Source organism: Tachypleus tridentatus, chromosome 4 (assembly GCF_004210375.1).
Source record: "Tachypleus tridentatus isolate NWPU-2018 chromosome 4, ASM421037v1, whole genome shotgun sequence".
Taxonomy (NCBI): Eukaryota; Metazoa; Arthropoda; class Merostomata; order Xiphosura; family Limulidae; genus Tachypleus; species Tachypleus tridentatus.
This window is the reverse complement of record NC_134828.1, coordinates 65,525,194-65,541,461: the sequence shown is the minus strand read 5'-3', so window position 1 is coordinate 65,541,461 and position 16,268 is coordinate 65,525,194. Positions and strand designations below refer to the sequence as shown.

Sequence of the window (16,268 nt, the reverse complement as noted above, 5' to 3'; positions counted from 1 at the left end):
GTCTTTAAAAATATTATTAAACACTAATTAACAGCAAACAGTTCTTCACTACCATTAGAATTTTTCCCTTCCTATCAGCTCTATGTTAATATCATATAAAATTGATTTTACTTAAACAATAAGTCTACAAAATAACGAGGGATTTGAACAAGATATTTATTATAGAGTATTATGAATTTTTTCGGCACTTGTTGAGTTTGTGAAAATCAAATAAAAAGATTGGATGTAATGAATAGCTTATTTAAAAACACTGTGTATGTACTTTCTTTGAGTGCTGGACAGTTGTTTTTAATGGACTGAAACTTCTTTCTTAAAGAATAAAGTTTTTACCAGATTGACCAAATTAATTTAACATATATAACTTAATAATATCACTTATCAAGGGTTACACATGTGGCTAGTCATTGTAATTTCAAATTTAAGGGAGGTCATGATCTCAGGGTATTGCCTGTCTACCGTTGGGGTTGCTGTCTACATTCATACACAAGGTGCAGCTTTACAAACATACATGACATGAATATACAAAGTATTATCTTAAGAGAATAAAAGCAACTTAAAACATTTCTTGAACACTATCAGGTTTTCACTGTATATATTAAAAATTATAAGTTCTGGATAAAAGGGTAGAAAACGTATGGTATGCTCGCAAATCACAAACCTATCAGTTGGCTTTCACATACAGATGTATCTGTAATAAATACTAATTTTCGTGTCGTGCTGTAACCTCTTTCCAAAAGAGCTACTGAATGATATGCACCGTGTAGTGATTTTATTTTGGTTAATATTATTTTAAGACAATTTATCAAAGTTATGTAGCAGACTCTTTTCAGTAGAGCATTTATATTTATTAAAGATTCGTTTGCTTAAAGGAGTTTATGATAGAATAAAATAGTCAGTGTTTTTTTCTTATATAATAGAGAAAATGTTTTATTATGCAGCAGTTAAAACTAAACAAAAAACAATTACTTCATTTACATGAAGTGAAATATTTTACGTGGGAATTTTGTAAGAATAGATGAGTTAAAAAGATCTGGTTTGATATTAATAATTAAACTAAGCTTGAAAATGAACGACAAATTGTGCCATTATTAATTACCTTTTGCTTATCAAAAACGTACCCTAGTGGCAAAGCGGCAAATCTGAAGATTTATAACATGAAGAACCAAGTTTTGATAGAAATGAATAAAAGAAGAAAGGTTCACCTTTCAAACGCTAGAGTTATATGGTTTTATTGATTTCTGTCGAGACTTCTTGAATGTACCAGTTTTTCTAACATCATGAATGAACCAAGTTTTAATACTCTTGGTGTGCTCGTGCACTTCGTCCATCGTGTAATTTTATGCTTATCTAAAAGCAAAATCGTATCACAAACTTTAGTTTCATTTTATAAAAAGAAAGGTATGAAATCTGTTGATATATTAAAGACATATTTTGTATAACTAAACATCATTTTCTTTAATATTAAAGAAATGAATAAAAAATAACCGTAACTTGTATCACTGGGTGTATATAGCCATGATTCTCCTTCAAGTTAAATTCAGCGAAATAGAAACAGTTTATATATTGTATATGCTATATTTACCAGCAATTTAGGGTTTTAGTTCTAAATTGGGAATAATTGTATTTTTTATAATGCTGAATGTGCTAAGATGTTTAATCTGAGCCTGTTTGACCTGATAAAAAATGATGTTCACTGCATTTATTCACGAAAAGCCTTTGTAAAAATGGTAGTACTCGTGAAATTCAAAACACAACTTGTCTTAATTTATTTTCATCTTAAGTTCTACATTTAGATATTTCTTTATGTGCAAAAATTCATAGAATTTTATCACTATTTTTATTTACCTAAATAAATATGATAAATAAACAATTAATCGTCTAAAATATTTCTTTACCAATTTTCAATTACACTTCAATAGGCGGCGTTTGGGGTGACGTATAATCACAGAATTGTGTCTTGTGACAGCGAGTTAGGACAGCGAGAACTTGTGTTCCGTCATTAGAGACGAATTAGTACGATGAGTAGAAGTTACTGAAAAGGAATTATATAGGTCTAATGTTATTAAAACTTAAACCTGTATTACTGCCTGGATTTTTATTTAAATTTTAAGTGGTGGTGTAAACTATTCGACAATAAAATTTAATCCCATGGTAAAAATTTTAAGTGTTAATTAGCAAGTCATGATTCAGCTGTTCTGAATCTTTGGATGTAACTCGATGGAATTTTAGCAGTTTAAGGAAGACTTTTCACATCCGGGTTGGAACCGACAGAGGTCACGTGAGGTCAGTAGGCGTATCATGTCAAACATAAATTGACAAAATACCCGAGTTTTAAGAATAGGTTAATATTGTGAGGAGATTTCACACAAACTTTTCAATGTAGATAATAGCAACAAGTTATTGCTTCGTTTAGGATATGTTTTCATGGAAAGTTTTGTTTCAGAATTTATGCTTAATGGTATATGATATAGTGATAACTTACTCATATTACTTGAAGTATTACTCAGTGTTAACTTCACTGGGAATTCAGTGACATGTCTTAACTTTTATATCACGATTGGGTAAATATAACATTCCTTGTGGTTTTAGTAATAAGTAGGTGCGATTCTAGCATAGTATTTCTCCTAAAAGAAGTATTATTATGACAATGTAAATGATTACATAAGGCTTTGTGTATGAAAAAAAAATGCTGTATTTTAATTTTAGTGAAATACATATGTTAACAAAATATTCCTTAGTGCACAAAAAGTTCTGAATGTATTAATTTGATTATTTTATTTTACTTGCAATATTTTATTAATAAAACTTAAAACCTATCATAGGATATCCAACTAAAAAATGCTGTAAATTTAGTCATTGCAAGTTCTATTTATGCTTGATTTTTATTCTTTTCAGTGGTATACAGGTATGAATGGCACTTGCTCACAGAGCAAGTTTGTCATATGTGCACAATATATATACACACTGTGTTGGTGTAGTTATATGAGTATATAATAATTTATACATCTAGATCAGAAGTCTGTGATGGGTATTCTTGCTTTTATCTTTAAGACAAAATTGTTTCTTATGAATAATTAATTTACATAATGTTCTATACAAAAAGGATGTGTGGGCTTTACTTTTTTTTGCATGTTTATCAGTGACTTTTGTGGAATAAGTGGTCTCCTGTATATAAATAAAATGAATTCAGTTCAAGATCAATGAATGTTTTAAGGTCACCATACATATAAAATGTGAAAAAAAGACTAATCATCACCTGTACAAGTTGTATATGACAAGAAAAGCAATTTTGAATTTTGTGATAAAAATAAAAGTATTGATATGCTGATCAACTAAATTTCATTAATTGCATAGTCATATTTTAACTTGTACTCTGTGAACCTATTTTTAACAACAGTACTGAAACAAATTACATGTGCTTAAGATGCTAGGGGTATCATGTTCGAAACTGATTTATTCCCCACTCATAAAGTAGCAGGACTAAAGATGGCACTTATGCTCATTTGTCATGGATAAGTGTTCTAAGAAGAAATTTTGTGGTTTGGACTTTATTTGGAATAGCTACAAAAGTAATTGGGAATAATGGAGATACTTAATTGGTAAACTGGGTATTTTATGAATCATTAAGGGACCTTTGAACCATGTAGCTTGATACGAGTACTGTTTTATATTAGGAGGAAAATATTACAGTAACTTAATAATTGTAGAGTTCTGTTGTAATTTCAATCAGTTTCTTTCATAATATATGATCAAAGTAAAGCTTAATATAAAAGGAATACATTGCCTTTTGGCATGTGTATATAAATTTGCCAATCAAATCAATAGGCATATTAAATTGCATAGTTTTTTTTTTACTTTCCTGTTTTAGATTTTGGTGTAAAATTATATATGACAATATTTAATATTTTTGTGTTCTATAAGTACCCTGATGTGTGTAGAATGTATCACAAAAACAGAAGAGCATAAAAGTATGCTGTTTAAACAAATAAGTCGCATACTGATAAAAAATATAATACCTATCTCAAGACTACACATCTGTAAATTGCAGATTTCTGATAATTAGAAAACCTTAATGTATATAAAATCTTAATGTACTTAATTTTTATTTAATTGATCAAGTTCATAACTTAAGATTGTGCCAATGATTTTGTTAGTATTTAAAATGCTTTTAGTACTGCTGCACATACTTACCTCTCTTGGTTTTAAGTGTGAAAGAGTAAGGTTGCTTTTATATTTGTGTGGGAAATCTAATTTACTTAAAGGAACATCATGGTTTCTCCTTTACATAATTGCATCTACTTGAACAGGACCTGTTTTAATAAAGGTATGTAAAAAGTTAGTGTGTGTCACGTGATTAAAGTAAAGAGAAGTAGCTTTGCTGTCACTTGAAATTCCAAGCTGTATCAAGACATTTAACAGACATTGAGTATGTTACAAGGAATGGTGCATATAGGAGTGGCTTAAAAAACAAGGTCATTATAAACAGAGCTTTCTTGTTTGGTTTGAAATTGGTTGAAAATGAGAAATTTGTAGTGCTAAACATTTGTTTTTCATTAAAATGTGTAATTGTGTTATTTTAACTTGCATATGAAGAAAACACGTCTATATATATATTATTTAATACAGTCTACAGTTAACAATTTGAATTAGTTTTCATTTGCACATTTTTGTATTAGGAAAAGACATACTATTGTAACTTGTGTATAAGAAACTTTATGTAATAATTTTGTTTGGAGTAAAATACTATAATTTTTTTCCATCTTGTGTTTTATTTATTAATCTTTGTTATTGGTTTACATACAGTAAAACCTAATCTACCCTTCAAGGATTGAAGTTATAAAAGTATACAGAATTTGAAAAGGGTAAATTTATATTTGTACTTAGCCAAATTTATTTTTTTAAAGAACAATGAAAGTGAGAGAAATTCATTTTATATTCAGATTATCCTTACAACCATAGTCATATCAAAATTAAATGAAAGCTATAATATTGATATATCCAGGGTGTTGATTTTTTAAACCCATGGGGGGGACGATTTTTGCAACCACGTATGTTGACTGTTCAATTTGTAAATTGGTAATCTCTGATTATGTGAACCTGAAAGCTGTAAACATGCAGTCACAGAGTAATCTTGTTGCAACGATACTTGGATATATACTTAAGCCTACTGACTGATACTTATGAAGTTATGAACTATAATTTAGATAGAAAAGCTTAGAAGCAATCCTATATTAAAGATGTACATTTTGGCCACTGAAAAAGCCTAAATCTAAGCCTAATTATGCAATTTGATTGGTAAGAACATGAGAATCGCAAGAACAAACACACAATTTGTAGGTCTGTGATGCAATAAAATAAAACAATTCAACAGACCAAACTGTAGGGATGGATGATTGTATGCACCATACCATCCACCTAAAATGAAGAGGGATGTATACCCTCCATCCCCTCCAGGATCTACACCCCTGGATATATCTATCCAAATTTTCAAAAGGATTCAAACACATTGTACTATATTGTAATGCAAAACCATTCCAAAAGTTTCTAACATACAAAAAAGCTAGTTTTTTGGAAGAACCAGTTAGATTTTGAAAGCTTCAAAATATTACCTGTAATATTGAAGTTTGTATTTGTAATGTAATCATTCTGTCACTTAGTTATGTCATGAGAAGAAGATATATCCTAATCTCCAGCTATTTTGAATGAATCATACCATCTCCAGTTTCATCTTGCAGAGAAAACAAGTCCGAACCTTTATGCTTTTCCACATAGCGTAAATTCTTTGAACCAAGTATCATTCTGTATCTCACAATGGCTAGTGTGGGTATTAACACTTTTACTAATAAAGCAGAAAATGTGTTAATATTCATTCCAGCTGTTTTGAGATACATTTTTACTTCAAGTGGGTTTTTCCTCGTCACAAGTATCATTCTGTATAAGTAGCCTGTCTCTGCATTATTTTTAAAATATTGTATTTTTTTTTGGTAGCAAGGAAACCAAAATTGTTATCAGAACTCCAAATGAGGTCTGATTGGAGTGTTATTAAAGGTTACAGATAACAGTAAGTTTCTCTTTGTTTAATTCACAATTCTAATAAAGATAACTACTGTATCTGTTTTTTTCTTCACAACAGCATAGAGCTTTAGAGTTTTGTCAACTTTTCCTATTTAAATCCTCCTTGTTTTCTGCAACACCAGTTGTTCTTTCATGTGTGTGTGTGTGTGTGTATATATGTGACAATAATCTGAGTAAATTTTCTTGAAATAGGTGTTAGTTCTAAATATTGTGTTTCCAATAACTTTCTGTGGATTAAGGTACTGCAGTAATACTTTATTTAGTGCTCAGAAAAGGTTCTTTAGAACAGAGCTATAAATGAATTGGTTCAAGATAGGGTCATTTTAATCTTGCATATATGGAGATTGTAACTGAAGGCATTAATTTTTACCTATGAATGAATGATGTACAAGTGTTTTATTTTGATACTGTTAAATTTAATGTAAATTACTCAGCATAATATCATCATTACTGGAAAAAAAACTAATTTTTAGTAGCCTTCAATCTTATTTGGTTACAGAACTATCAGATGGAAAATCTGACACTTTCTCTCACATTCTCTCAGGATTTGTCAATTTGTGTAGTTTTTTTGTCACGTTTATGACTATATTGGTAGTAAATAACAGACAGGCAAGGTTTTTATCTGTCAAACAACATATTGTATTTTGTTGTTTTTTTGTATAGAGGTTTGTAAATTTCTTTCTGGAAATATTGTGTGGATGGGTGGCATTTTAATGATTCATATTGCATCACTAGAAATGTTAGAAAGATCAATAGTTATGGAACACTGTTTGCTTATTGCACCACTATCATTATTATGAAAATGTAGTGTTTAGATAGTTAATGATTTTCATAATTTTTTCTCTCTTGTGAAAAAAACTGTCTCAAGGAGACAGCTTTGTTATGAATTGGCATAAATTGGTGTGCAGCAACACAGGATCTAACTATATTTTTATATATATCTAACAAAAAACGTTGGTGGTTTTACTGGTGGTAGTCTAAATATTAAACAAAAGCTGAATATATTAGTTTTCAATGCTTTCCCCATTTTCAGCAGTTAAAACAACTTAGGCTTGTGCTCTGTGTGTGTGTGTGTATATATATATATATATGTATATATAAATAGAATTTCAGAGAACATTCATCTGTCATCAACCATCCAAATTGATGAGTTCTTGTGTTGAATAAAAGGTCTTTTGGTAATGATTTGTGGGAGGCTAAGGGTATACCTAAAGCTATTTTTACATACCCATGAAATGCAATTTGCAAAGAGGAATGTGAGGGGAAAAAAATAGTTTACACAATTTTGATCACAGGAGCTTACGCCAAAATAGTAAAAAGTTCACTTTAGATGAAACAAGATTGCTGACTTTTGAAAATTGAATTGAAAAGTATGTTACATGTAGAAAACCTTTTATTTATTTATTTTTTTAGCTTTCACCTGTTGCTTCTGGGTTTATAACATATTTACTGTCACTTGGATATTAGTGAGTCTTGAATGATTAGAGTAATTGTAGTTATCTGGTTCATGGTATCTTTTTAAGAAACCATTGTGTTAAAGTTAATTGAACTTTGAATCTCACTTCCATACAATTATCAAGTATAAACCAGTTAACTGTTTTTTAGTGATATATCTACCAACCTACGTGCACATGTAGGTGTTGAATTTCCTTAGCTAACTTACAGTAGACTTCAGACTTGCATCTACTCTTGTTTCATGTGCATTGGGCTGTTACAAGTTTGGTTAAGTTAGACTTGTATGTATAGTGGCTTTAGGGAACTTAACATTCTCATTTCATACACAACTGTAGTAGGAAAATTGTTTAGTGTAGGATTCTTGAAGTAACTTGTTTGGAAGGTATTAAATGTGTCTTTCAATAACACATAAGATACTGACTATGCTACAGTAGTGAGCATAGTAGTGTTTGTTTGTCCATAATAAGTATATATGCAGAATCTGACTCATGAAATACTTTATAGATGTAGTTCGAGAACGATGACCTTTAGTGTATCAACTGGAAAATACGTCCTAGGTTTGTTTTTGTGCAGTGCTTTATTGTTCATTTTAAGTTCAATAATACATTGTTTATATATGTAAACAATGTGCTATTGAACTTAAAATGAATGATAAAGCACTACACACACACACACACACACACACACACACACACACACACATATATATAATTGAAAGTTGTGCTTATTTCTGTCAGTATTGATTTAATTTAGTTGCTTCTGATCTTAAAAGGTATTAGGTATTGTTTTGTCTAGTTAGGTAACGTAACTAAATATGTGAAATATATATAATTTTTTTTTAAATTTTTAAATGGGATACTGTGAAGCATTGAAACTTTGTTCTCAAACTTTTATATATATATACACACACACACACACAAAGATCTTTAAGGTGTTTGATATTTTGTATAAACTTTTATTTTTGTTTAAGCCAGGTAAATACACATTAAAATGATTAGTACTTTTTCAGAAATTATTTTGAGACTGCTTCTATGAGACAATTTATTTGTGAGTTATTTATTTGAGCGATTTGGCTCAATGGTTTGAGTGATTAATGTTTCACTATCAAACACAAGTTTATAAAGAAGTTTTTAAGCTTTAATATGTAATATCACTGTATTCAGATTTATTTTATTGTGAATAAACAATTTGTACATGATGTAATTATTACATTCACTCTATTCCTTGCACTTGAACAATAATTTTTCATCCATCTTAATTAATTTCTATGATTGAAATCTGAACATTTTCAATGCTTGGTGGTTTACATCATATATGGAGATAACTGAAGTACTGCCCAGATAGTATTTTGGCATTATCATGGTTTCAGTAGCTAAGTGTAAAATTAATTTTCAGAAGAAAAAATGATGTTCATTTTACTGTTTACTTACTGCATAAAATAATTTTATGTAGATAAGTGCTGAAGTTATTGGTCTAACTGATTGTTATTACCACCATATTAAATGTAACATGTTCATATGTCATTACATTATCTATTTGTTGTAAACTTGATAAATTTTTAAAATCTTGTAGTAATTGCTTGTTAGTGTTATTTTAGTAAATGCACTTTGTTTTATGTTATGTACTTTGTATGTTACTTCACTTTTCTCTATTCACTGTTGTGTGCCACAAAATATACTACCTGCATTTATTCACATTTTTTTACATCTGCAGATTGCTTAAATTCATTCTTAACTCTCATCACAAACAAAATATAAATTAATTTTATAGCATAACATGTAAATGTTTTCATAGTTGAGATTTAACATTTGTCAGAGGCTTTGTAAGATCAAAACATAACTATAGCCCTTTCTTAAACAGATAACTAAATTATCACAATTCTTAAGGTTCTTATTTCAAGAGCTTTTTGTGCAATGCCATAGTAAAATTGACTATGAAATGTGTACGTATCACTTTTAGCACTGTTTATGGCATGTGGGAAAGGTAGATAATTTTGTGCATGACAAAAATATGCTTGACAAATAATTAACATGTATGAAAAATAACCATGATGTTTTTTTTATTATTGTTGGACATTCTTTCTCAGAAGGTATTACTTTAACTAGTAACTTGTAGGAGACATTATTTTGAATGATGCACATTGTAAATAATTTCAAATATTTTTAAAGAGTTTTAATGTGTACATATTACCACTTCATATCTTTAAGTGATGCTGAAGTGTAATTGAGAAGCTATAACCTCATATAACATTATTAAAACAGTAATACATTTTATAGAAGATTACACCACATTTGCTTTATTATATAGATAGATAAGTCTATATTGAGCACCAATTGAAATTACTTATTACACAAACCTTGTGTAATAAATTGTATTTGTAAAGGAACAAAACTCAATTTTTAGCTGTAACGTGAATGATAGAACAGTGGCAGTCTAAGTTAGTTTGTGTGTGTGTATATGTAGTAGATTATGTTTAAATATCCAAAAGCATCTGCAAAGAAATATTCAGAACTCAGCTCAAAAATTCATTAAAAAATAAATAACTGGATAGAAAAAAATAGAGAAGATAACTACATGAATTGGTTCTCATTTTGATTTTTCATAAGTCTTTTATTCTTAACTGTCCAGTTATCCACCGTTGTTTAAATATAATTTTTCTTTTTTCTATGGTCAGTATTGGGTTTGATCACCTCAACATAAATGCTAATTTCAATATTAGCAGAGATGTCATTTTAAATATTTAGGTAGTTATTTTTTAAGCTACATGCAGTATCCAGAAATGTTAATAAACCTGATTGTGAATGACACAGATGCTGATAGTCTGTGAAACTATTTATATATTTCCTTACAACACTGTGATCATCTTTTTTTTTATCTACTGTTTCTAAAAATGAAAGAACTAGAAAAAATAAAACTAAAGGGTTGATAGTGGAATCTTCAGGAAATTATCATTATTTTCCTGAAAAATAATTCTGTACTACTTTAACGTTCTCAGTCCTTTGTTTGTTTGTTTGTACATGGTTTGTTATAATTGCAGCATTAACATCAAAAAATGAAAGAAAGTGATATCATGGAAAAAGACTTAGATGATAGCAGTATTAAGGATGATGGTGTCAGTACCACAAGCAGTGATTCCAAAGACCAGGCAAGTGATAAGAAAATTAAAGACTTAGCAGAAAAGAAGAAGATCAAAAAAGAAAGTAAAATCCAGAAAGAAGCTAAAGCAGGACAAAAAATGAAGCAAGTTAAAAAAGGTTGTCTAAATGAGATGAATATCTCTTCTTTCTTTTTATATATGAAAAATATTTTGCATGTATGTTAAGATGCTATTTCTCTTTTTGACCAATACCATTTAAGTCAGAATACAAATACATATAAGGAAATGCTTAAAATATTTCAAATTTAGTGTTAAGATAAAAACCCAAATGTTTAATATGACCTTAAGTTGTGTTGTGTGTATGTTTTGGATGTTTTACTTGCAAATTGGTTCATGGGAATTCATTATTACATGTCTATCAGTGTTAGTTGTTTAAAGTTCATAAATATTAATTGATATCATAAGAAAATTGGCCATTGTAATGCCAGTTACTGCATAAAACACTATTAGTAAGTGTTCATGATTTTTTTTTTTAACTTGCCTGCTAACTAAATATGAAGTTCAAATACCTGAACATTAAATATTTTGGTTATTTTCAAGGTAATAAGGGATACTTTAGATAATTATACAATGTCAATGGGAATTTTATGTTTGAATTACATTCTTAAGATGTCTTTTTGTTCATGAAAATGCTTCCATGATTCAAAATATATTAATGCTATAATAAAGCATAGACACTTACTTTTACTTGATTAATACTATGTTTAAGAGGGGAGAGGACTTTTATATACTTTAAGAATTAATTAAGTTATCAGTTTACAGTTAGATTTTTTTAATTTAAGAAAAGTTTGTATTGTAAAATGTAAAGTATTTTGTTCCTTTTCACTATCATTTTTTGTTGCATACTTGTGTGTATATATATAACAAAAATAAACATTTTTATAACATAAAAGAGAAGTATTAGGATTTGAAGAATGAAAAATTAGAGCATATTATATCTATATTTTCCAAAGTTAACAAATATACAGTTTAAAGTAATTCAGAAAATTTGGCAAAATATGCACAAGAACATGTTTTGCTAATTTTCTAATTCAGTAGTAGATGTCACAGTCACTCAAGTGTCTGGTAAATACTGTAAGGATAAGAGTTTGTTGCTATACACAACTTTACTTGACTGTTGCTATGTAACAAGTGAACAACCACTTGTTTCAGAGTCTGAAAATGTTACACTCTCAGGGGTCAAGGTTAGCTGACCTTGAAGATGGATCCAATACTTTAGTTATTTTTTATTTAATAATTTATCTTAAAATGTGGCTAGTAGAATAGAGAGGGAAACAACTTTACGTTTATCAGTTAAAGCATTGCAGGATAAATGTTTTGGGGACTAATCATTATACTGTGTCTAAAAACAGAATAAGATTTTAATAATGTTTGTCAATGTGTACTTTTTGTAATGTGCAGGATATCATGAACTGTGTATTATGTTAGCCTGTCAAGAATAAAACATTTTAATTTTTATGTGAAGATGTAATGCATATACTGGCTTGATTCTGTATCTGAACATGTAAAGAAAACTAAAAATAATGAGAAACACTAGATGAGTTTGTTTGTTTCACATAGTATCATATATAGAAATGTTTGCATTTATTGTTCCTTGTTGGTACTAAGTATATACATGCATTATTCATTTTATTATTTCATCATTTTTCCTTTCTTCTGGGCTAAGTTTTGAATTTAGTTGTGTTCTTTGTTTTGCATCAGTTACCCTGTTGAACATTAAGAGAACTGTAGCACACAGAGTTGAGTCATGGAATTAAATTATTTTTTTTAGGATTTCAAGCATGAAGTATGCACTAATTTAATACAGTGGCCATTTATCTTGGATAAAAATAAAATAATATCCTTGACAGTAATCTAGCATAGATGAATGTAAGAGCAAATACAGCTTCATGATACCACTGTAGTTGTGAGAGAATATGAAGTTAAACCATTGGATATCGTGTAATTATTACTACTTATATGCACACAAATAATATTAATTAACACTGTTCCTTGGAATACTTAAGAAATAAATGTTGAGGTTAGAAATAACACACCATCATGCTCCAAGTTGAACAAAATACTTGACTGACTAAAGAATGAATATTTGTTGAAAATTCTTATCAATGCCATAAGTAGCTTCCAGTTTGGCCACCAATTCTAATTTTGTTTCTTTAAGTCTCATGCCCAATACTTTTTTAGACACACTTTTTCTTCACAACTAAGGTGTTTCTGATCAGGTTTCATGATTTTTTGTTGATACATACCTACAATCCACAGCAAGTAAGGAAATGATATTTAATAATAACCAACATTAGCTTTTAGATCACAGCTATGCTAATTAGAATAAATTTGTACTTAACAGAAACAACAGACTCTAAAATATATGGTGGTAGTTTTATGCCTAAAGCAGTGTTAACTTCCTGTATAGTAATGTCATGGAATCTAGATTAACAGTTTTTGTCATTGCCTCCATGCACTTAGTACAGCTACATCAAGCATTGTTATTAATGCAAATTGCTTAAGCTAATATTATATGATGCTGAATGCTCTTTAAGTAGAAGAATTTCATACAATTTAGCAACTTTGTGCTTAAAAGTTGGCAATCAATAATAACTATCCATTCAGATGATTCTTTGAAAACTTGAGCTAGAAGCTGCTAATCTAGTTTTCTTGTTCTGGCCAATACTTGTTTGACTGCACATACTTTCCCTCTATAGTTTTGCTGCTCTAAATTAGCCTTTTTTAACTTCAATGACAAAAAATTAATAATGGCCCACTTGTACTGATACATGAAACTGTAGTAAAAATTTTGGATCCATAGCACATGAGTTTTTGCATAGATAACATAAAATTTCTTCATTAATCTTGCACACATGGTTTATATTTGTACCAAATTAAAAAAAAAAAACTATGAAAGTCAAATATGTATCTCAAATAGTTTCAATGCTTTTGTTGTGAAGAAAAAAAGAAATTCACTCAAAATTGGAGATATCTTGTGTATTTCTTAATGGACTACCTTGAACTTTTTGTATGTGAAGTAAGGGTCCTGTAGAACACATCCAGTGAAAAAAAATATCTAATTGTTTGAATTACCAAAGTTTAAGCTACGGAAAGTGGAAAATTACTGAACTGTCACTCTTGTTAATAACATAGTGTGTTGTGGAGGTTGATTTGGCCATATATTATACCATGTGTCTTGATAATAAAACTTGTTTTTAAGAGGTACCTACTATAGAAGTGTTTTGGTTTATAGGAGTAAATGTGATTAGGAGAATTATACCTACACATTTATGTATTTTTTTATTTATATCTGTTTTTTGGTGTTTTTAGTGCATGAGAATTTGGTGCTTTTGTAATTGATTTAAAAAATCCTATTAAAATAGATATATTCTGTTTCTGCTGTTTTTTGTAAGTGAGAATTTAAAGTTTTATTCCAATTTCTCCTGTACATTCTTTGAGGAGTCAAATAACTTGCTAAAATTAATTATATATATATATATATATCACACGATGTCAAAATTTGAAATATAAATGCTATAGAATATTTGTTATTCAAGCGTATATTTTCTATGTATTTGTACATTGTACTAATCAACATTGTAATAGTACTTGGTACAGTTTCAGACTATCTGCATGAACTAAGCATACTTGTAAAATTATTTATATTTTACTGTATTAAAACTAAACAGTATTGTGAAGTTAACCTAATTTATACAATTATACAGTACAGTTACACAGATTCCTTTGTACAGTCATCATATATTCTTGGATTTTGAATTTTTCATAAGTATGAAGATGTATTTTATATACATCTGTTGTAAAGGAGTTACTTGATAAACTCATTTAATTCCACTATAAAGTAATTCATGCCAAATTTTATCCATGTTGCATAACATTTAGCTGCTGTTCAAAATAAATAATTTTGTTATAGCTTTTATCTGTGTGTTCTGAATATGTGAAATAGGTTTTGAAGTTTCCAGATTATTCTGGAATGTTCTAGCGCATTCTGGAATATTTCAGAGTATGCAGCATTATTTAGAATATTCAAGAGCATATCACATATAAATAATCCAAGCTGTTATATTTGACTTTCTGAATATTCTGTATCATATCTTAGAACCTGTCCTTGCATGTATTTTCAAAGTGTATGTGTGTGGTGTAAGGGCTTTTCTCTGGTTCAGATATTGCGATTTTCATTTGATTCCGGCAATCTTAGGAATACGTTGACCTGTTCAATTATGACACTTCAACTGACCATATTGAAGTAGCAGAGGCCATGCATGAAGTTAAAGACAGTGGCATAAAGTTTGCTAAAAGACAAATTCGTATCAGCCAACCTAAAGATGATAATTTGGAACTTTGTAAACCATCAATAATATTTTTGCGTGATTTCTTAATGGACTACCTTTAAATTTTTGTATGTGAAGTAAGGGTCCTGTAGAACACATCAAAAAACAAAAGTTGTGACACTCAGTTGCTCGCTTATAATTTGATTCTATTCAATGAAAAAAATATGCTAGCGTAAAAATCAATTCCAATACATTAATATTTAGGGGTTGCACAATGCGCACAAAATAACAACGTGCTTCCGGAACCAAACGAAAAGTTGGCATTAGTGAAAGGCTAGCTTCAGCTTTAGACAGAACCCAGATCAGTGACCGAAAAGTCGCACAAATTTTCCTTCCTTTTGCAGCACATATTGGACATAATATCGAGGATCTTGCCATTAGCCCAAGTTCCATAAGGAGGAAACGAATTACTAATCGTACTCTTCTAGCAGCTGAATTGAAGGAAAGTATTTCTCCAAATGTTCCTTTGACATTGCATTGGGATGCTAAGCTGATGCCTGACTTGTTTGGCAGAGAGATGATCGAACGTTTGGCAATTTTAGTTTCAGGTGAAGGTGTGGAGAAGATTCTTTCAGTGCCCAACATTGATAGTGGGGATGCAAATTCAGTAGCTTCTGAGATTGGATCAGTTTTAATAGAATGGAATGTAAAAGACAGAATTAAATCGCTTTGCTTTGACACCACGGCGACCAATACAGGATCCAAACCTGGCGTCTGTCTGAGGATTGAAATGTTACTTGAACGTGAGCTCTTGCACCTTGCCTGTAGACATCACATTTTGGAGATTCTTCTGAGCGCTGTATTCTCTACTCTCATGATAGAGACATCAAAAAGTCCAGATATTACTTTGTTTTTAAACTTTAGAGATTGTTGGTCTAAAATTAATAAAACTAAGTACATAACAGCAGTAGAAGCAATGACACTCCAAATACAGCCTTGGAAGGATGATATTATTCAATTTTGTCAGAATCTCCTTCAATCTCATCAACCACGGGACGATTATAAAGAGCTCTTGGAATTAGCTGTAATTTTTCTTGGATCTCTTCCACACGGACGTTCCTCAGTTTCTTTCAGTACTTCTGGTGCTGTACATCGTGCACGATGGATGGCTCGAGCAATATATCCTCTAAAAATTTGGATGTTCCAAGAGGAGTTTGGTAGACTGCAACCACGGCCTGCTTCATCTCGTGTTTCATTTGACGCCACATTTCTGCAGCGAACTTGGCGATTTGTGTGTCTTTATAACTAAA

At 29.8% G+C, this 16,268-nt stretch overlaps 1 protein-coding gene across 3 annotated transcripts in view; it reads left to right on the top strand.

The window, feature by feature from the left end:
* Positions 1-1,945: 1,945 nt before the first annotated feature.
* LOC143249318 (uncharacterized) overlaps positions 1,946-16,268 on the top strand; it is a 42,645-nt gene continuing 28,322 nt past the window's right edge. For 2 of the 3 annotated variants that reach the window (XM_076498938.1, XM_076498935.1), the window contains exons 1-2: positions 1,946-2,283; positions 10,568-10,784. In XM_076498938.1, coding sequence (XP_076355053.1) covers positions 10,583-10,784 — 202 coding nt within the window. In that variant the 5' untranslated portion in view covers positions 1,946-2,283; positions 10,568-10,582. Of the gene's footprint in view, positions 2,562-10,567; positions 10,785-16,268 lie in introns of all 3 variants that reach the window. The other variant, XM_076498936.1, reaches the window with a different exon arrangement.